Raw genomic sequence first — 23436 nt, forward strand, 5'->3', positions numbered from 1 at the left:
GGCCAAGTTCACGGTGACGTCATCGCTAGAAATTAAATGCCTAATATCTCCGAAACGGAAGCAGCACAAACGAAAGTTTTTGCTGCACAAACCAGCACAAACGAAGCACAAACGAACGGTACCATTTTGGGTCCATTTGGAGAAAAAGGGGGGGCTCGATGACGTCATCGCTAAAAAATAAATGTGTAATATCTCCGAAACGAAAGCAGCACAAACGAAAATTTTTGCTGCACAAACCAGCACAAACGAAGCACAAACGGACGGTACCATTTTGGGGCCATTTGGGGGGAAAGGGGGGGCTGGGTGAACTCTGGATGACCTATAAAATAATCGTTCATAACTAAAAAACCATAGCAGCACAAACGATGATTTTTGCTGCACAAACCGGCACAAACGAAGCACAAACGAATCGGACTATTTTCCTTAAATTTTGCGAGGTTGGGGGGGCCAACTTCACGCAGGTACGCGTTTAGCTTCAGTGAATGTAAACAAAAAGAGAAGAGGGGCCAGCGCGGAGACGTCGGGCCAGGTTTGCGGCCAACCCAGCTCGCCGAGCCGTGCCTTCCATTATCATGGCGTACGTTCGTTCGCGGGACGACAAGATGGGTTGAGTTCGCCTGATAGGATCCATGAACCGGACAGTGCGTGCCTGCTGTGTGCTCGTGTTCACAGTGGCCTGGTTGACTGTCATCTTTCCGGACTCTGCTGTGCATCGGGAGCGGCTAGCGTGCTATCACTCTTATTGTTCATCTTCTTGTTTTAATTTCCCTGTGTTGTTTACTTGTATGTGCGTTGTGAACTCTGTCTTGTCACCCTGGGATAGTGAGAAACGTAATTTCGATCTCTTTGTGTGTCTTGACATGCGGAGGAATTGACAATAAAGGAGACTTTGAGACTTTGAAAAGTATGTCGAAGCGTGACGGGAGGGGCACAATTCAGAAAACGTGCTCAGCTCGTCGAAAAAATGCGATTTAAGAAATAAAATTAAAAATGCGCCTAAAACCTAAACCAAACGCTGCAGATGTTCATTTCTCCATGCACAGTGGTCAACTCGGCACTCTACTCTTTTTACTATGCCAACCTAACCACAGTGACAGGAGAGGCACAATTCAGAAAACGTGCTCAGCTCGTTGAGAAAATGCGATTTAAGCAATAAAATTAAAAATGCTTATAAAACCTAAACCAAACGTTGCAGGTGGTCATGTCTTCATGTGCCGAGATCAACTCGGCACTCTAAAGCCCCCAAGAGCACTTTTTACTATGCCAACCTAACCAGAGTGACGGGAGGGGCACAATTCAGAAAATGTGCTCAGCTCAGCCCAAGCGAACTGCTAGATTCATCATATTCTGCGTCAAAAGAGGTTTCTGAATCGGATAAAATGATGCTAATATTGCCGCTAGAAACGGAGCTGTCGCTATCATCTGCCATGTTGTTTGGGTTTGTTGACATCCAGATGTACAACTTGTGACGTCACAGTAATGGCGCCACCAGTTTGGCTTCGTGCGGGACCCGATCGATAAACTGGCATTTCATTTCAGCTTTATTCTTAGTAATCGGTGTCCATTTTTAATTTCCAATGCAGCAAATGTGTTCACTTTATACATTCTATCAAATTCCGTTCTAATTGAAATAAAAAGGGATGTCCCTAGCCCTTTAAGGGCCATTAAGCTATTCAAGCAATACATCAAAAACATGTTATTTCAAAGTGCTCAGAAATATATATCAGATCAAAAATTACCACTTATCAAAAATGTCTAGTTATGTCTTTTTTATTGATTTGGTGTGTAGGTATAATTATATGCTTAAATTGTTTCTTTTACTGATTTAATATGTGAATATACTTGTCTGCTTATGTACTTTATTCAATGAGGTTTGAGCATATCTGTTTTTGTAGCTAGGCAGGACTTTTTGTATTTCGACCCCATTCCTTCAATATCACAAGTGGATAACCCCTTGCAGTTGTATTTATTTGTATTCTTATTTTTATTAATGTGCGTTTTGTTCTGCATTGAGTATATGCTTAAATAAATGTAAGAAAAAGTTTGATACAGACACTCAAAAGGTTCAAATTATAATCGCTTTTCTGGCGGGAGTCGCTGGTGGTATAGGGGTACACTTGCCTGTCTTGTGTGCCGACACCGTGAGTTCGATTCCCGTTTGTGTGCGTGTGTGTGTGTGTGTGTGTGTGTGTGTGTGTGTGCGAGACCAAAACAAATAATCGCTTTTCCGCAAAACTAACCAACCACAATCTTCAAACGTCAGCATACTATCTTCCAGCCAATCATATAGCGTGTCGTCATCAAGAGGCGCAATCCCCGGAACCGATCTGTCTAGTCGAGTGGGTCTGGTACCTACGGCCAATGCAACGTGCATTTTCTGTCGTTAATAGAGAAGAAGCCTTTAAAAATACACAAATACATTAATATAGTGCAGCCATGCAGTTGGCACTGAGTAAAACATATGGACAGAAGCCAGTTAAATTTCAGTTAGAACAAGATGGGGATTTTTACATGGTTGGTTCGGAGGTATGTGCCGATGTTACCACAAGATTTGCTTTTCTTTCTAGCTGTTGAAGCAACGCATGTCATAATTTGTGTTTGCATTTTCGAGCACATTAAAAAAAAAAAAAGGAATGTATTCGGAACATGTGTCCATACAAGTCAAGTCCATGTTCAGTCAGCGTCTTAGTTAAACCCATTGGTCTGCAAAGTAGGGAGGAGTCAATTAAGTAATGCGTTTTTATTTATATATATTTTTTTGTAGGTCGTGGCTGCCTGAAGTCGAGATCTCGTTTCAGTTTCCATCCATCCTTCCATTTTCTGTACGGCTTTGTCCCCACGGGGGTCCCGGGCGTGCTGGAGCCTATCCCAGCCGTCATCGGGCTGTAGGTGGGGGACACCCTGAATTGGTTGCCAGCCAATCGCAGGGCACGCAGAGACGAATAACCATCCGCACTCGCACCCTCAACCAGGGGCAATTTGGAGTGCTCAATCGGCCTACCAAGCATGTCTTTGGGGATGTGGGAGGAAACCCGAGTGCCCGGAGAAAACCCACGCAGACACGGACAGAACATGCACACTTTACACTGGGAGGGCCGGAGGTGGAATCGAACCCACACCCTACTAACTGTGAGGCGGATGTGCTAGCCAGTGCGCCACCGAGCCCATCTCAGTTTCCTTCCACTTATTTCGATGTAGCCTTAATTGGAGCTTACCATGAATAGTTGTGGTTCTTGCAGCTTTTAATTTCGTCAACAGTGTGGAACAAAACAAAACAAAAAATGCTTACTGTTGGGATGAGCTCAAACATATGATTTATTAGATTCTATCCAGCAGGTTGGCAATTTTTTGGTTCTAGTTCAAGTGGAACAGTGAATTTTTAAGTGTCAAGTCACATTCATTGTTTGATTTCAGGTAGGAAACTATCTGCGTATGTTTCGAGGATCTTTATACAAAAGATATCCATCTTTATGGAGGAGGCTTGCTTCAGTGGAGGAGAGAAAGAAAATTGTAGCATCATCACATGGTGAGTGTTGCAGTATATATTTGTATCTGCACATTTGCTTGAATGAAGAAGCTTAAATATGTATCAACCCATTTCCCAGTTTCTTCTACAAAGTAATGCATTGATTGTGTGAAGGGTGATTTCAAATTTTCTAATATTCACATTTTTCTGCAGAAAAAAAAATATATATCCCTCATTATTCTCCTCTATTTCTTCATTAATTAATGATTCACACAATCTCAGTTGGAAAGCATCCTGAGAATACATGTTATTCAGGCTACTAAGTTTGAATTGCAGATATTTAAAATTTTCACAAAATTCTAAATTTTTCAACTAAGAATTCACTATTCATATTCAGTGACTCATTCAACATTTCTCATTTACATTGTTCCCATTTGAAACTAACATTTAGCTCATTCAATTCATTTCTAATGTCAACATTTTTTGACAGATTCAAACAATTCCACGTTAAACTATTCATCTTATGCCTACTGATTCTAAAAATTTCCATTTACCAAAAATTCAACTTCTCCATTAAATTATCCATAAATATCATTAATTACAGTTTTTTGTCTTTCTTCTCTAATTTAGATTTTTCTTTTACCGATTTAATCTGTTACAACTTTAAACTGTCGATCTTATGCTGATTGGTTCTGAAAATTTCCACGTATCAAAAATTTTATATTTTCTCTATTTAAATATCCCAAAAAATATTCAAAAATTATTTTTTATGCTTTTCTTTGTACAATATCTACATTTTTTGATTGATTCGAAGCATTCCAACTTCAACATCCATCCATCCGTCCGTCCGTCCGTCCGTCCGTCCGTCCATCCATCCATACATCCATCCATCCATCCATCCATCCATCCATCCATCCATCCATCCATCCATCCATCCATCCATCTTCTTCCGCTTATCCGGGGTCGGGTCGCGGGGGCAGCAGCTTTAGGAGGGACTCCCAGACTTCCCTCTCCCCAGCCACTTCATGCAGCTCATCCCGGGGGATCCCAAGAGGTTCCCAGGCCATCTGAGAGACATAGTCTCTCCAGCGTGTCCTGGGTCGTCCACGGAGTTTCCTACCGGTGGGACCAGTGGAGGCATCCTGATGAGATGCCCAAGCCACCTCATCTGGCTCTTCTCAACGTGGAGGAGCAGCGGCTCTACTCTGAGTCTCTCCCGGATGACCGAGCTTCTCACCTCATCTTTAAGGGAGAGCCCGGACATCCTGCGGAGGAAACTCATTTCGGTCGCTTGTATCCTGGATCTCATTCTTTCGGTCATGACCCCTAGTTCGTGACTATAGGTGAGGGTAGGAGCATAGACCGACTGGTAAATTGAGAGCTTTGCCTTTTGGCTCAGCTCTCTCTTCACCACGACAGACCGGTACAGAGTCCGCATTACTGCCGACGCTGCATCGATCCGCCTGTCGATCTCGCGCTCCATCCTCCCCTCACTCGTGAACAAGACCCCAAGACACTTGAACTCCTCCACTTGGGGCAGGATCTCATCCCCGATCCGGAGAGAACATTCCACCCTTTTCCGACCGAGGACCATGGCCTTGGATTTGGAGGTGCTGACCCTCATCCCGACCGCTTCACACTCGGCTGCGAACCGCTCCAGTGAGAGCTGGAGATCACGGCTTGAAGAAGCCAACAGCACCACGTCGTCTGCAAAAAGCAGAGATGCGAAGCTGAGGTCCTCAAACCGGACTGCCTCAACGCCTCGGCTGCGCCTAGAAATTCTGTCCATAAAAATTATGAACAGAACCGGTGACAAAGGGCAGCCTTGGCGGAGTCCAACCCTCACTGGGAACGAATCCGACTTACTGCCGGAAATGCGGACCAAAGTCTGGCATCGGTGATACAGGGACCGAACCGCCCTTATCAGTTGGCTCGGCACCCCGTACTCCCGAAGCACCCTCCACAGAATCTCCCAAGGGACACGGTCGAATGCCTTCTCCAAGTCCACAAAACACATGTGGACTGGTTGGGCGAAATCCCATGCCCCCTCGAGGATCCTGCCGAGGGTGTAGAGCTGGTCCACTGTTCCACGGCCAGGACGAAAGCCACACTGCTCCTCCTGAATCCGAGGTTCAACCTCCCGACGGACCCTCCTCTCCAGCACCCCTGAATAGACCTTACCAGGGAGGCTGAGGAGTGTGATTCCCCTGTCATTGGAACACACCCTCCGGTCCCCCTTCTTAAAGAGGAGAACCACCACCCCAAGAACCACCACCCCAGTCTGCCAATCCAGAGGCACCGTCCCTGATGTCCACGCAATGTTGTAGAGGCGTGTCAGCCATGACAGCCCCACATCATCTAGAGCCTTTAAGAACTCCGGGAGAATCTCACCTGCCACCGAGGAGTTTTTTAACTACCTAAGTGACTTCGACCCCAGAGATTGGAGAGTCCACCTCAGAGTCTCCAGGCCCAGCTTCCACAATGTGTCGGTGGAATTGAAGAGGTCTTCGAAGTATTCTCCCCACCGACTCACGACGTCCCGAGTCGAGGTCAGCAGCACGCCATCTCCACGGTAAACAGTGTTGACGGTGCACTGCTTCCCCCTCCTGAGATGCCGGATGGTGGACCAGAATTTCCTCGAAGCCGTCCGGAAGTCATTCTCCATGGCCTCGCTAGACTCCTCTCACTCCCGGGTTTTTTGCCTCAGCAACCGCTGAAGCCGCGTTCCGCTTGGCCATCCGGTACCTGTCAGCTGCCTCCGGAGTCCCGCAAGCCAAAACGGCCTGATAGGACTCCTTATTCAGCTTGACGGCATCCCTTACCGCCGGTGTCCACCAGCGGGTTCGGGGATTGCCGCCACGACAGGCACCAACGACCTTACGGCCACAGCTCTGGTCGGCTGCCTCAACAATGGAGGCGCGGAACATGGTCCACTCGGACTTAATGTCCCCCCCGCCTCCCCCGGGACGTGGGAAAAGCTCTGCCGGAGGTGGTAGTTGAAGTTCTTCCTGACAGGGGATTCTGCCAAATGTTCCCAGCAGAGCCTCACAAAGCGTTTGGGTCTGCCAGGTCGGACTGGCATCTTCCCCCACCGTTGGAGCCAACCCACCACCAGGTGGTGATCAGTTGACATCTTCGCCCCTCTCTTCACCCGAGTGTCCAGAACATGCCGCCGCAAATCCGATGACACGACTACAAAGTCGATCATCGAGCTGCCGCCTAAGGTGTCCTGGTGCCAAGTGCACACATGGACACCCTTAAGCTCGAACATGGTGTTCATTATTGACAATCTGTGTCGAGCACAGAATTCCAATGATAGAACACCGCTCGGGTTCAGATCGGGGGGGGCATTCTTCCTAATCACGCCCTTCTAGGTCTCACTGTTATTGGCCATGCGAGCATTGAAGTCACCCAGTAGAACAATGGAGTCTTCAGAAGGAGCGCTCTCCAGCACTTCCTCCAGGGACTCCAAGAAGGGTGGGTACTCTGACCTGCCGTTTGGTGCATAGACACAAACAACAGTCAGGACCCGTCCCCCCCCGACCCGAAGGCGGGGGGAGGCTACCGTCTCGTTCACTGGGGTGAACCCCAATCTGCAGGCGCCCAGCTGGGGGGCAATAAGTATACCCACACCTGCTCGACGCCTCTCACCGTGGGCAACTCCAGAGTGGAAGAGAGTCCAGCCCCTCTCGCGAGGGTTTGCACCGGAACCCAAACTGTGTGTGGAGGCAAGTCCGACTATGTCTAGTCGGAACTTTTCTGCCTCGCACACCAGCTCGGTCTCCTTTCCAGCCAGAGAGGTGACATTCCATGTCCCAAGAGCCAGCTTCTGCAGCCGGGGATCAGACCGCCAAGGTCCCTGCCTTTAGCCGCCGCCCAGCTCACAATGCAGCCAACCCCTTTGGCCCCTCCCACAGGTGGTGAGCCTATGGAAAGGGAGACCCACGTTTCCTTTTCGGGCTGTGCTCGATCGGGCCCCATGGGCGAAGGCCCGGCCACCAGACGCTTGCCTTCGAGCCCCACCTCCAGGCCTGGCTCCAGAGGGGGGCCCCGGTGACCCGCGTCCGGGCGAGGGAAATCTGAGTCCATATGTCTTTTTCGTCATAAGGGGCTTTTTTTTCAACTTCAACATGTTCAGCCCATTCCCAGTAATTTTACATCTTTTTAATATCATTCATTGTCGTTTGACATCGTTTGTCATTATACACTACCATTCAAACGTTTGGGGTCCATAAAAATGAACATAATTGCACAAGGGTTTTCAAGGGTTTTCTAATCTTATTTTTCTAATTTTCTAATCATCCAATAGACTTCTTACACAACTAGCAAACACAATGGACCACTAGAACCCTGGAGGGATGGTTGCTGGAAATAGGCCTTTATATACATATTTAGATATTACATTAAAAAAACTGGTTTGCTGCTAGATTAGTAATTTCCCACATTAACATTAAAATGTATTCCTGATTAGTTTAATGTTATCCTCATTATTTTAAAAATAAGGACATTTCTAAGTGACCTCAAACATTTGAACGGTTACATTACTGTAACAAATATTAAATGACAACTTAAATTTGGTTGTGTCTTTGACATTGCAAATGGAAAAAAATACAAACTGAAAATTGTCACTTATCTTCTGAACTGAAAAAAAAAAATGACATTTTATCCACAAATTTTAGCCACCAGTGTTACCCTACTGAAGGCATCTGAGTGTGAGGAGATCTTTGATGGTAACGATGACAAATACAAGGCAGTGTCTATCAGCACAGAGCCACCAGCATATCTCAGGTATTGCTTACTTCAAAGTTGCTTATGCAGAATATTTTAGTTTCTATTTACAGCTGAAGCTTGATTTGAAGCGCTTCGATTTTATATAACTTTCTGTCTCACGTGGTTTGGTCATAGACCCCAATTTTTTTCGTCATAAATGCATTTTTAAATAGTATTTTAAATGGAGGATATAAATACCATAAGAACCTAAGTGACTAGCGTGTAAACCTTAGCACAAGTGATTGAATTTCGGTGACTAATTTTAAGGCGCATGACAAGAAGTAGTTGGTCCTTTTGATCCTTATGACTGATTTATTACAGTGTTACTAGGATTGTTTTTGATTCGGAAAGGAAGAAATTTGTGAAAGCACCTGATCCACACAGTAACTCACAAGTCAAAGAGCGTGGTCCGACACAGTAGTAGAAAATGTGGCTGCTTTAATCTCTCTTCGATCCAATTCACATAGCATGAAAATGACTTAGCCAGTTTGCCTGATATAGTCATCTGCGTATTGCTTCTCTTTTAATCCAAATGTCAACAGACTTTGATGTAGGGGTGAGCATTCATAAGGACAAACGGCGAACGGACCTCTTAGCTACCCAACAACATGCGTGACGTAAATTAATGTGACAAAGGACTCCTTCGGCTGCCTCAAAACATTTGTTTTAAAAAGACTTTCGGGGTTAAAGCGATTTCCAAATTCTGAACCCCAAAGTTTGTGTAAAATCGAGCTTTAGCTGTACTTGGTATGCGTCTCTCAAATGTTTTACCGTAAATCATGTTGAACACATGCATTTGTTCTGTCGGTGTATCTGTTTTATAGATGAAGTATATTATTTATTTATTTATTTATTTTATTTTTTTGAAGGGGGTTCATTGTGACTCTGAAAGTTATGTTTGATGTGTGGGTCCGGTAATGGTGTAATGGTGGCGAATTCTCCCTCGTCATCTGACCACCACCGACACGAGCCAGTACGCAAGAGCAGAGAGGAGCTGGGTCACTTTAAAATATTTTAAAAAGTGTTTAAAATACAATAACTTATTTAAAAGTATAATAGAGTGTATAAAAATAAAATGATAAAAGTCTTGTGCAGATGTGCTCGCGCTGGGCCGCGGGGGCGCGTCAGTCGGCCAGCACGCAAGAGCAGAGAGGAGCCAGATACGTCAACAGTTCAAAAAAGGTTCATAAAAGTCTTGTGGGGATATTGTAACAATATATTTATTCATATTAATTTTCTTATTTTATATAAAGAAGAATGTTTCTGTGAGTCAATTTGACTTTAAAAAATTTACAAAAGTGTTTTAAAGATACAAAAAGTGTTTAAATAAACAATATAGTGTATAAAACTACAATAAAGGTTCTTGTGCGGAAATTGTATATATTTACTCTTATTTTCTTTATTTTCCTATTTATTTAAATAAATAATGTTTATGAAAGTCTGTTTGACTTTAAAATGTTTGATCACTTCACAGGTTTCTTTTATATCAAACAAATGGTTTTAGGTTATTCACCTGACATGTTTCGGCGGTTTCTTCCGCCTTCATCAGAGTGTCACAGATGTGATGGTGACGCGTCTTTATCAGCTGATCGATCGACGAAGGCGCGGCTCACCTGTCAGATTTGACAGGTGAGCCACGCCCTCCGCTGTCCATTCACCTCTCCAGAATGCTGTTCCAGGTTTGAGAGAGCATATAGGCGCCCTCATCCCTGTTGATGGTTCTCGGGCCCCGCTTGCGGATCTCGATAGCCTCCCTGATCCAACGCTGATGTTTATTTTCTTCAGTGCGGATGACTCTGGCCTTCTCCCAGTCCATGATGTGGTTTTCTCTTTTACAGTGATCGGTTATGGCTGACTTGTAGTGCTCCTGTTCTGCTTGTAGTTTTATTGCTCTTGTTTGTCTTGTTGCCGTCTCCTTCTCACACTCCTTCTTGTGTTCTATTTTTCTTGTGATGAAGTTTCTCCCTGTCTCTCCAATGTATGATTTATTGCATGATTTGCATGGAATTTCGTATATGGAATTGCATTTGTTATCCGGGTTGACTTTGTCTTTTGGGTGGACCAGTATTTGACGGAGTGTTGTATGTGGTTTGATAGGTGTGGTTATGTTGTGTTTATTCATGGCTCTTTTGATGCGTTCCGTAATTCCTCTCACATACGGCAAAATGACCATTCCGCTGGGTTCTTGTTTCCCTGTTTGTTTCTTTCTTTTCCCCTGTGTTTTGTATCCTTTGTTTTTTACCTGTTCTGCACCTTTGGTTATTGCCCATTGTGGATACTGACATTTTTTAAGTGCCTGTTGTATGTATTGTTCTTCCTGTGCTACGTCCTCCGGATCCGTGATTATTGTTGTGCGTTCGTATAGTGTTCTGACAACTGACAGTTTGTGTATAGTGGGATGTTCTGATGTCCAGAGGAGGTATTGGTCGGTGTGTGTGGGTTTTCTGTGTACTTTTATTTTTATGTCTCCGTTGTCTGTATGGTGTATGTTGATGTCTAGAAAGGCTATGGCTTGGTCTGTTTCTTCTTCATGGGTGAATTTAATGTTACCGGTGGTGTCTATGGTGTTGAGATGGTCTGTGAGGTGTTGTGTATGTCCTGTTTTTGTTTTTTCTAGAATGTCATCGACGTAGCGTCTCCATAACGTGGGTTTGTATGTGTCCGGAGCTGTTAAGAGTGCCTTTTGTTCCAGATCTTCCATAAAAAAACACGTACAAGTACATGACAGACTATCAGCAGACAGGACACTTAAGAAACGCACAAACCTAACAGCACAGGACATCACCCAACTACTCCACTTCATCGCCACCTCCACATACTTTCAATACAGAAACACAATTTACAGGCAAAAAGAGGGATTCCCCATGGGAGACCCTCTTTCTGCCATCATGTGCAATTTTTTTATGGAAGATCTGGAACAAAAGGCACTCTTAACAGCTCCGGACACATACAAACCCACGTTATGGAGACGCTACGTCGATGACATTCTAGAAAAAACAAAAACAGGACATACACAACACCTCACAGACCATCTCAACACCATAGACACCACCGGTAACATTAAATTCACCCATGAAGAAGAAACAGACCAAGCCATAGCCTTTCTAGACATCAACATACACCATACAGACAACGGAGACATAAAAATAAAAGTACACAGAAAACCCACACACACCGACCAATACCTCCTCTGGACATCAGAACATCCCACTATACACAAACTGTCAGTTGTCAGAACACTATACGAACGCACAACAATAATCACGGATCCGGAGGACGTAGCACAGGAAGAACAATACATACAACAGGCACTTAAAAAATGTCAGTATCCACAATGGGCAATAACCAAAGGTGCAGAACAGGTAAAAAACAAAGGATACAAAAGAAAAGAAAGAAACAAACAGGGAAACAAGAACCCAGCGGAATGGTCATTTTGCCGTATGTGAGAGGAATTACGGAACGCATCAAAAGAGCCATGAATAAACACAACATAACCACACCTATCAAACCACATACAACACTCCGTCAAATACTGGTCCACCCAAAAGACAAAGTCAACCCGGATAACAAATGCAATTCCATATACGAAATTCCATGCAAATCATGCAATAAATCATACATTGGAGAGACAGGGAGAAACTTCATCACAAGAAAAATAGAACACAAGAAGGAGTGTGAGAAGGAGACGGCAACAAGACAAACAAGAGCAATAAAACTACAAGCAGAACAGGAGCACTACAAGTCAGCCATAACCGATCACTGTAAAAGAGAAAACCACATCATGGACTGGGAGAAGGCCAGAGTCATCCGCACTGAAGAAAATAAACATCAGCGTTGGATCAGGGAGGCTATCGAGATCCGCAAGCGGGGCCCGAGAACCATCAACAGGGATGAGGGCGCCTATATGCTCTCTCAAACCTGGAACAGCATTCTGGAGAGGTGAATGGACAGCGGAGGGCGTGGCTCACCTGTCAAATCTGACAGGTGAGCCGCGCCTTCGTCGATCGATCAGCTGATAAAGACGCGTCACCATCACATCTGTGACACTCTGATGAAGGCGGAAGAAACCGCCGAAACATGTCAGGTGAATAACCTAAAACCATTTGTTTGATATAAAAGAAACCTGTGAAGTGATTAAATAAGGAAAAACAAAATGAACTTAGTACAACAATTTAAAATGTTTGCTTAAGTGTTTAACAATACAAAAAACATTTAAAAGTACAATATACATACACTGTTTAAAAATACAATGAAATACAATAAAGCTTCATAAAAGTCTTTTATGGATATTGTGACTATGTTTTCTCTACATCGTGGATTTTCGCCTATGGCGGTTGGTCTTGGATCCAATTAGCTGCGATAAACGAGGGATTACTGTATACAATTATATGGTAGCTCGAGTTTACAAAGTTAAATGTTTGCCCAAAAATTTCGAGGTATCAGCTTAACACTTATTTTCTTTTTCTAGGGAGCAGAAAGCCAAAAGAAGCAGTCAATGGGTCCCAACACTGCCCAACAGCTCCCACCACTTAGATGCTGTGCCTTGTTCCACGACCATCAACCGCAACCGAATGGGTCGAGACAAGAAGAGGACCTTTCCACTGTGGTAAGAAGTAGCAAAATTTGCAATTTTGCTGGTGGTTTTCAGGTTTGAGTGTTCATTACCAGTTAATTTTGGGTGCAGTGTGTTCAAAAACATCCCACATCAATAGGCAGTTTATTTGAATCCTGTCTGTTTTTCCAACGTATGTTTTGTTGCACGACTTTCATGCAAGACTTTTTCTCTTTTTCTGTTTTCAACCTTTGAGTGTAGCAATGTGTCTGAATGTTTTGTATGACTTTATTGGAGTGTTTATCGGGTATTTCCTCATGGTGTCTTAACCCTATTTATCATACCTCTTATGTTGGGATCACCATGCGCGTGCCCATCACAAAAATGAGTTCACTTGTCACCTTACTGGAAATATGGCATATATTTTCATAGAATGTACTGTGTATACGTAGGTTATATAATGTGTTACTAACGGGAATTATAAGGCTGTTGACTTGACTGATATGCACTTTTGTCTTTACTTTATGCCGTGTTACGTTGCCCATAACAAAAAAGCCAGACATTCAATTATTTGAAAATCTATGAATATATTGAAAATATATTAACCTAATCTACCATTATATTCTAACTATGGGTTGTTGTCTTTTTAGGGATGTCATGTTATGCTACGATAAAAGCCACGTGTTGGGTTTTTTTTAATCGGAGGGTTAACAAAGAGACCATTGCAGTAGAAGCTCTATGCATTTATGTCAATGGCAGCAACCGACTCCCTGCAGTACATGTTAGTTTTACGGTATAAATAACTCCATGAGCCAACTCGTCATACACTGGCCAATGGCAGAACTTTGATGGTAACATGAACACTTGTACATGTCAGTTTCCGTCTTTTTTCCTTTATCAGTTGTTTTCCTCTCATGTTGTGTTCATGTATGGGTAGAGAAATTTGGATGAGATGGCAGTGTCTGTCATTAACTCTAAGTGCTAGATTATACAATATACAGGCATTATGCGGCTAAAAAGAAGCACTATGTATTGTAAATTTTGATCCAATGATGTGTAAATTCATAAAAAAATCCTACCCCGTTTCTACTTTGCGGATCTTTATCACGGGTGGTTCTGGAACGCATCTCCCGCAATAGATGAGGGATCACTGTAATAACACCAAGCCAATTTTGTAAGCAGAGCTCCGGGTCACATCCGTCCCTAACTGCGAAGGTAGCGATGCAGAGTGACAAAATACTAATTTCCCTGACCCAGCCTTTATACAGAACATTTAAAGAAAAGGGTGTGCTTTGCTGTTTGTGTGTGTCTTCTTGGTTGTTGGCTGTCATGGAGATAATTGTGTGAGAGGCTGGTCAGCCCGATCCTGCTGTATGGTTTGTTCTTTTTCAGCTGGACTGCCAAAAAGAATTTGTCCTAATTGGTGCATGATTTGATGTCCTTTAGCTGGACTGCCAGCAAAAAAGTTGTCGTAATTGGTGCATGGTTTGATGTCCTTTAGCTGGACTGCCAACAAAGAAGTTGTCTTGTTCTTCCCGTGAGATTCATGTCCAGGCTCCTCTACCATGGGGGTTTTCTGCCACTGGCTAACAGATGTTTCATTGATGTTCAGTTAATTTATGGGATTTCTATGGGTTTACAATCATCGTAATTGTAATTTTTCTGGCCATTTCTTTACTAGGTTTGGTGCATTTTTGTTATGTTTGATTTCTCCTACTGCCATGAAAGGCACCACGGATGTAGGTGTTGGGGACATGTCGAAATAAAGGGTGACGTGGATGTAGAGGAGACAGCTCTGTATGTTCGGTGGGCTTGAAAAAGAATAAAAACACCTGTTAAAGGACAAAACTTGCAGCTCTTCGTGACTCGTGACTCGAAGCCGCAACATATTTGGCGAGCCAGCCAGGAGGAAAGGGTTTTGTTTGAGACCTGCGACAGACATGGGTGATTAGCACCGTTCGCGACTAACGTTAGCGCGTTGCTACCAAAGAAACCCCTGCTCCAACAACGAACCGGAATATTCCTGACAAATGGATCACCTCGTGAGTACCGAGTATGGAACAAGAAGAGTTCAGGGATGAGAATTTTCCGCGGATCCGCGGATTTCCGTGTTTTTTTCCGTCTAAAGTATTTTCGTGAATTGTGGAAATCCGTTGAGAAAATTATTTTTTTATATATGGAGGGGAGCGGGCAACGTTAGCCTCGGCGACTCGCGAGCATTCCCCCGGCCGCCGCGACGGCATACCGTATTTTTCAGACTATAAGTCGCGTTTATTTTTCATAGTTTGGGTGGGGGGGCGACTTACACTGAGGAGCGACTTATATGTGAATTTTTTTCTAAATTTTCAAAAATAAAAAAAAAAGTGAAACCGCGATAAACAAATCACAATGTAGCAAGGGATTACTGTAACTTGAATTTCAAGTGACGTCAGCAGCGTGGCGCGGCGGTTGTTTACATAAAGGACAAAGATTCGATCACGGGATGACGAAGATGACGAAGGGCCCCACGTACTACCGGCATCATTAGCGGCTTTTTTTGTAAGTGACACGGAGGACGAAGAGTTTGAAGGATTTAAGGATTTGGAGTGACACAGAAGGTTTGAAAAACTATTATGGCTTTTACGCACGCCCGGTCCTACTCTACGGAGCTCTCTTTCACCTCCGTGGATGGAAGTCGGGGGCCGACGCTCGGCCGGGTGGCTGCCCGGGAACGATGGATGGGGCTCGGACATGGCTTTTACGCACGCCTGGTCCTACTCTACGCAGCTCTCTTTCACCTCCGTGGATGGAAGTCGGGGGCCGGTGCTTGGCCGGGTGGTTGACCGGGGAGGTGGATGGGACTCGCACATGGCTTTTACGCACGCCCGGTCCTTTCTATGGAGCTCTCTTCCACCTCCGTGGCTGGAAGTGCCACCTCCGGGGATGGAAGTCCACGCCGCCATACGCCTGGAAGTCCACGCCGGTGCTTGGGTCCTTGTACTTTGTTAACGCCACAATATAGTTATATACTAGATCTGTGGAATAACGACAAGGCTGACGTCAGGGCGCACGCGCGGCGTTGACAAAGGATGAGGAATTTGATCGATGGATTTAATGATTTGGAGTGACACAGATGGTTTGATAATATTATTGCTTATATAATGGTTACTTGATATATAATTTATATACGTTATATGGGCCTGTGGAATATTTTGAAGTGCAAGTGCAGCGGCGCGCACCCATTGTTGACATACAGGACGATCGATGGATTTAATGAATTGGAGTGACACAGATGGTTTATAAACATGTTATTTATGTAATAGTTATTTGAATAACTCTGAATGTTACGTCAGGCCCATTCTCAGCTTTTTGTTTCTGTTTATGTCACGTTAGCATACCTATCATTTAACCTGTTGTTGCTCGTTCATGTCTGTTCTTGGTGTTGGATTTTGTCGAATAAATTTCCCCCAAAATGCGACTTATACTCCGGAGCGACTTATATATGTTTTTTTTTCACGTTATTGTGCATTTTATGGCTAATGCGACCTATATTCCGGAGCGACTTTTAGTATTTATTTAGTTTATAAATAAATTAAAAAAAAAAAAAAAATTAAAAAAAACTTTTCCTCACCCCCCGTGGGTGGTCTCTTTTTCCCTTCAAGCTCGGGTCCTCTACCAGAGGCCTGGGCGCTTGAGGGTTCTACGCAGTATCTTTGCTGTTCCTAGTACTGCACTTTTCTGGACTGAGATGTCAGATGTTTTTCCTGGGATCTGTTTCAGCCACTCCTCCAGTTTGGGGGTTACTGCCCCTAGTGCTCCAATGACCACAGGTACCACTGAAGTCTTAACTCTCCAGGTCTTCTCCAGCTCTTCTCTGAGCCCTTGATATTTCTCAAGTTTCTCATGTTCCTTTTTCCTAATGTTACCATCATTTGGGATGGCTATGTCAACCACAACGGCTTTCCTCTGCTCTTTGTCCACCACCACAATGTCCGGTTGGTTCGCCATTACCATTCTGTCTGTCTGGATCTGGAAGTCCCAGAGGATCTTGGCTTGGTCATTCTCTACCACCTTTGGAGGTGTTTCCCACTTGGATCTTGGGACTTCCAGTCCATACTCTGCACAGATGTTCCTGTACACTATTCCAGCTAGTTGGTTATGGCGCTCCATGTATGCTTTACCTGCCAGCATCTTACACCCTGCAGTTATGTGCTGGATTGTCTCAGGACCTTCTTTGCACAATCTACACCTGGGGTCTTGTCTGGTGTGGTAGATTTGGGCCTCTATTGCTCTGGTGCTCAAGGCCTGTTCTTGTGCAGCCAGGATCAGTGCCTCTGTGCTGTCCTTCAGACCAGCTCTTTCTAGCCATTGGTAGGATTTCTGGATATCAGCTACTTCAGCTATGTTTCGGTGGTACATCCCATGTAGGGGCTTGTCCTCCCATGATGGTCCCTCCAGCACCTCATCTTCCTTTGATGCCCATTGTCTGAGACATTCACTGAGCACGTCATCCGTTGGGGCCTTATCCCTGATGTACTTATGGATCTTGGATGTTTCATCTTGGATCGTGGCTCTCACGCTCGCCAGTCCTCGGCCTCCTTCTTTACGGCTAGTGTACAGTCTCAGGGTGCTGGACTTGGGATGGAACCCTCCATGCATGGTTAGGAGCTTCCGTGTCTTGATATCTGTGGTCTGTATATCTTCCTTTGGCCACCGTATGATTCCTGCAGGGTACCTGATTACTGGTAGGGCGTAGCTGTTAATGGCTAGGGACTTGTTCTTGCCATTGAGCTGACTTCTTAGGACTTGCCTTACTCGATGGAGGTATTTGGCTGTGGCTGCTTTCCTTGTTTCCTCGTCAAGGTTGCCATTTGCCTGTGGAATTCCAAGGTATTTGTAGCTGTCCTCAATGTCTGCTATTGTTCCTTCTGGGAGTGAGACCCCCTCTGTGTGGATTACCTTTCCTCTTTTAGTCACCATGCGGCCACATTTCTCAAGTCCGAATGACATTCCGATGTCAGAGCTGTAGATCCTGGTAGTGTGGATCAGGGAGTCAATGTCCCGCTCGTTCTTAGCGTACAGCTTTATGTCATCCATGTAGAGGAGGTGGCTGATGGTGGCCCCATTCCTGAGTTGGTATCCATATCCCGTCTTGTTGATTATTTGGCTGAGGGGGTTCAGTCCTATACAGAACAGCATTGGGGACAGAGCGTCTCCTTGGTATATACCACATTTGATGGTCACGTGTGCAAGTGGCTTGCCATTGGCTTCAAGTGTGGTTTTCCACTGTTTCATCGAGTTGGCGATGAAGGTTCTCAGAGTCCCATTGATGTTGTACAGCCTCAAGCATTCAGTGATCCAAGTATGTGGCATTGAGTCATATGCTTTCTTGTAATCAATCCAGGCAGTGCTCAGGTTGGTACGTCTAGTTCTGCAGTCTTGGGTGACTGTTCTATCCACCAGGAGTTGATGTTTTGCTCCTCTGGTATTTTTACCAATCCCTTTCTGAGCAGTGCTCATGTATTGATCCATGTGCCTGCTGATCTTATCTGATATTATGCCCGACATCAGCTTCCATGTTGTGGAGAGGCAGGTGATTGGCCGGTAGTTGGATGGGACTGTACCCTTTGATGGATCCTTCTGGATCAGGATCGTACGCCCTTGGGTTAGCCATCCAGGGTGAGTCCCATCCCTTAGCAGCTGGTTCATTTGTGCTGCCAGGCGCTCATGGAGAGTTGTAAGTTTCTTGAGCCAGTAGCTGTGGATCATGTCAGGGCCTGGTGCTGTCCAGTTTTTCATTCCTGAGACTCTTCTCTGGATGTCTGCCACTGTGATGGTTACTGGGTTCTGTTCAGGGAGCTTGCTGTGGTCCTTTCTCAGAGCCACCAGCCACTGTGCATCCTTCTTATGTGATGCCTCCCGCTCCCATATATCCTTCCAGTACTGTTCAGTTTCCAGCCTTGGTGGGTCTGCTCTGCTATTATTCCCCTGCCACTGAGCGTACACTTTCGCTGGTTGTGTTGTGAACAACCTGTTTATTCGTCTGGCTTCATTCTCTCTTGTGTACCTCTTTAGGCGACTGGCCAAGGCTTGGAGTCTTTGTTTGGCAGTTTCGAGTGCTTCAGGTATGGGCATATGGCTGTATTTCTTGGGAACTTGCTTTTTCATTGCACCTTTCTGGGCCTCTGTCATTTGGCTCACTTCTCTCCGTGCTATCTTGATTTTGGCCTCCAGCCTTCTCTTCCATGGTGGGCACTGTTGTGGTCGCATATGTTCATTCTTCTTGTAGCCAAGCATTTCTAGGATCACTGCTGCTGAGGTGTATATCAGCTCATTGGTTTCAGTGATGGTAGCCGTAGGAATTGTTGTCAATGTTGCATTCACATCTTCTAGGAGACTTTCTGAGGGTACTTCACTTAGCCTCTGCAGTGTGTATCTAGGTTCCCGAGCATTCATTCTCACCGTGATCTTGTTCTTCAGGTCAGTTGCTGCCTCGTTCAGCTTGATTGTGCTTATTGGGGTTTCGTACCCAACCTCTGGGCTTTTACATGGATTTAACTTGTCTCTGACCTGGTGCTCTGGTTGGCCTTCGCTATGGCATTTGTGTTGTATCTCATCAATCTCGAGGTGTGATAGCAGGTGCCGTTTATGGATATTGGAACATTGAGCTACTAGTTGCTTGGCCGATAGTGTTGACTGTGGGTATTGAAGTTGCCATTGTTCCCGCATTCTCCGCATGTAACCCCTCTCGCTCGGGTTGCTGGAGTAGTAGCATTCCAACAGATCCTTATTCTCGCATCTCGCCCATTTGTGTCTTGTTCCAGTAGCCCATTTTTCATCAGGGTGCTCTGGTTCCCCAGCACCTGACGCAGACCTTGTTTGTCCGGGCGACGTCTGAGCCGGCATGTCTTTCGTTTCTTGTACTCATTATCTCTGAGGTAGGCGGTATCGTTAAGGGTCTTGCCTAAGGACCCACACTGACTGTTGGTAAGGTAATCGCTCATTGCTCATATTGTGCCCCTGCCGGGAATCGAACCCGGGTCTTCCGTTTGTAAGTCATGTCACTTACTGATTGAGCTAGTCAGCCGTATATATATACGGCAGCTAGAGAGTGCCGCGTTGACCAATTCTTCATATATATATATATATATATATATATATATAGTATGTGTGTATATATATATGTATATATATATATATATATATATGTATATATATATATATATATATATACCATATACCCCGCTACTTTTCCGTGCTTTTTCACATTTGCCATTCTCATCCCTGAGAGTTAAGAGATCAAGTTACTACCACGTTGTGGATCACCTTGTGAGTGCCGAGTATGGAACAAGAAGAGTTAACGGATCAAGTTACTACCACGCTGTGTAGGCTAGAAAGGGATCAACTACTGGAGGTATGTAACTTTCTAAAGTACTCCAATGACACTGGCGGGGGCGAGGAAGACATCAAGAATTTTAGTCAGCGAGACTTAATGAAACTGATTAAAAGAAAATTAAATGAACTTGAGCAAAGGTCAAATTCATTCATGAATTGCTGTCGTTTATTGAAGAAACTGTTTTGGAAGGTGACGCTCGCGAATGGCCAACTTTTTCCCACTCCACTGATGTGACGTGCAACTATGAGGAGTTGCGAGTAGAGATACAAGCATTGCAAGAGAAACTTGAAATGGTGGACACATGCGTCGTGAGCCAAAGCCAAAAATACCAGATATGACTATCCGCAGGGAGTTTCGCATCTGCGGCCAAATAGGCAAAGGCGGGCAGCGCGAAAGGCATACACCAACTTGCTCTATCAAATGGAACTCGGACTTTGTAAAGGCCACAGTGAATCAGAGGTGATTGAAGCTGTGATAAGAGCCATTTTTCCCAGGGCTTAAACTCCGAGACATGCTAGAAATAAAGACCGATATAACACGTTCTCAGTTAAAAACAATACCAAGAGGACATTACAGAGATGATATATCCGACTTGTATCAAAAATTGTCACGTGCTGGCGCCACCTGCGACACGACCACGCCCCCCTGTCAGCGGAATTGCCGCCACCTGCCACGGGCTCATTGACAGCGCTATATCAGCGCCGCCAGCGTAGACCCGAGTGTCAGTCTGTCCCGTGATGCTGCTTCGCCCATCAGTCCCTGTGAAACTGACTCGCTTAACAATTCGGAAATCCCGCAGAATTGCCTGTCCACCCCAGCCAGATCGCCGCTCCAGCGCCAGCTATTCCCATCTTCCCCCCCACAATAAAGTCTCTGTCGCTATGCACTTGGCTGTACTGTCTGATCCCTTACAGTACAGACTGACCAACGCTATGCAGCCAGCGAACGACAAGACGGCATTGAGCCGACTGGAGCGAGCCGAGACCGCCATCAGCAGCCTGTCCGCCGACATCCGGAATCTGATTGAGGTTGGTCAACAACAAAAGCTGTAGCAGCAGGAGATGGCCCAAGCCCTCCAGAGACTGTCGGTAGCTGCGTCCCCGGCTGTCACGGCACCTCTGCACCGCCTGTCTGCCGAGGCCAGGGGACTCGTGGACGTCCTGGAGCCCCGCCTCGGCAACATCGAGAAGTTTAACGGAGATCCCAAGCACGTGAGGGCATTCGTGACTAACTGCCGTATAATGTTCAGCCTCCAGCCCATCACGTTTGCGACGGAATCTGCCAAGGTCGGGTTCGTCCTAACCCACCTCACGGGCGAGGCGCGGCTGTGGGGTCTGGCCGAATACGAGAGGATGGCCCCGGCTTGCGATTCGTTCGACGCCTTCGCGGAGGAATTGCTCTGCCTATTCGACCTGGGCTCTGCCGCCGAAGACGCCGCCGAGGAGCTGGCGACGCTGCGTCAAGGTAGCCGATCGGTCACGGAGTACGCGCTTAAGTTCCAGACGTTGGCTGGCAGCAGCGGATGGAACACGCCGGCGCTCATTAGCACATTCCTCAACGGCCTCGCTGAGTACATGAAGGACGAACTAGTGTTCTACGATCGCCCGCGAACCCTGAAGGCGCGATGGACTTAGCGGCCCGAGTAGACCGGCGAATCCGGACGTGGCGGCGCGATCGGGAGCGGAGGTCCCTGCGGAACCCGCGTGGTCACCTTCCTCCGTCTGCTGGGGACCCGGCAACCACACCACCCGCCGAGCCCATGCACCTGGGAAGGGCTCGGGTCCCCTCAGAGGAGCACTGTCGACGTCGTTTTTAGTAAAGCCAGGGCCACTTCTCTTCCCCCACACCGGTCCTATGATTGCGCCATCGATCTGTCTTCTCTCCCAAGGGACGCGTCTACTCCCTGTCCGCTCCTGAGCGCCGGGCTATGGAGGAATACATCCGGGAGTCCCTGGCGGCCGGTATCATACGGCCGTCCTCTCCGGCTGCTGGAGTGGGTTTCTTCTTCGTGAAGAAGGAGGGCACGCTCCGCCCGTGCGTCGACTACCGGGGAATAAACAAGATCACTGTAAAGAACCGATACCCTCTGCCTCTTCTTTCTTCCGCCTTCGAGAGCCTTCAGGGTGCCACCACTTCACAAAGCTGGATCTTCGCAACGCCTACCACCTGATCCGCATCCGTGAGGGAGACGAGTGGAAGACGGCTTTCAACACCCCGAGCGGACACTACAAGTACTTGGTGGTTCCGTTTGGGCTCACCAATGCCCCAGCGGTTTTCCAGTCCTTGATAAATGACGTTTTACGACACATGCTGGACAAATTCGTGTTCGTTTATTTGGACGACATCCTCATCTTCTCCCGCTCGCTCCCTGAGCACATCAGGCATGTTCAGGCGGTGCTGCGCCGCCTCCTGGAGAATTCACTCTACGTGAAGGCAGAGAAGTGCGAGTTCCACGCCCCCTCTGTCAAATTCCTTAGCTACGTGGTGTGTGAGGGCTCCATCGAAATGGACCCTAGGAGGGTGCAAGCGGTCACGTCATGGCCTGTTCCCGAAACACGCAAGCGGCTGCAACAGTTCTTAGGATTTGCGAACTTTTATCGCCGTTTTATCCGTGGATACATTACGGTGGCCGCGCCCCTCACTGCCCTTACCAGCCCCGCCTCCCCGTACAAATGGACAGAACGGGCAGAACAGGCATTTCAGGAGCTTAAGAGGACGTTCACATCCGCTCCCATCCTCCGAGTCCCCGATCCCGACAGACAGTTCGTGGTTGAGGTGGACGTCTCGAACGTGGGTGTTGGGGCGGTGTTGTCCCAACGTAGCCACCGAGACGTTCGTCTCCACCCGTGCGCCTTCTTTTCTCGCCGCTTGTCAGCCTCAGAACGGAACTATGACATCGGAAATCGAGAGCTCCTCGCCGTCAAGTTGGCCTTAGAGGAGTGGCGGCGTTGGCTGGAGGGCGCCACCACTCCGTTCATTGTTTGGACCGACCACCGCAACTTGGAGTATCTGAGATCGGCCAAGAGACTGAACGCGAGACAAGCACGGTGGCCTCTGTTCTTTGACCGGTTTGAGTTCTCTCTTTTCTACAGACCGACCGGGTTCCCTTAACGCGAAGCCGGACGCCCTGTCGCGTTTGTTTCCTGGTGGGGAGGAGGGACACTATCCTCCCGAGCTCGGTTCCGGTGGCGGCTCTTTCATGGGAGATTGAACGCCAAGTGGAAGCCGCCTCACACGATCAACCCGGCCTCAGCAACTGCCCAGAGGGTCGCC

General features: G+C 46.4%; 1 protein-coding gene across 1 annotated transcript in view; it reads left to right on the forward strand.

Moving 5' to 3' along the window:
* Positions 1 to 2297: 2297 nt before the first annotated feature.
* LOC125979888 (SWI/SNF-related matrix-associated actin-dependent regulator of chromatin subfamily B member 1) overlaps positions 2298 to 23436 on the forward strand; it is a 68238-nt gene continuing 47099 nt past the window's right edge. The window contains exons 1-4 of the mRNA XM_049738728.1: positions 2298 to 2526; positions 3415 to 3526; positions 8146 to 8254; positions 12705 to 12842. Coding sequence (XP_049594685.1) covers positions 2437 to 2526; positions 3415 to 3526; positions 8146 to 8254; positions 12705 to 12842 — 449 coding nt within the window. The 5' untranslated portion in view covers positions 2298 to 2436. The remainder of the gene's footprint in view (positions 2527 to 3414; positions 3527 to 8145; positions 8255 to 12704; positions 12843 to 23436) is intronic.

The sequence above is a fragment of the Syngnathus scovelli genome, chromosome 13, assembly GCF_024217435.2.
Source record: "Syngnathus scovelli strain Florida chromosome 13, RoL_Ssco_1.2, whole genome shotgun sequence".
NCBI classification, from domain to species: domain Eukaryota; kingdom Metazoa; phylum Chordata; class Actinopteri; order Syngnathiformes; family Syngnathidae; genus Syngnathus; species Syngnathus scovelli.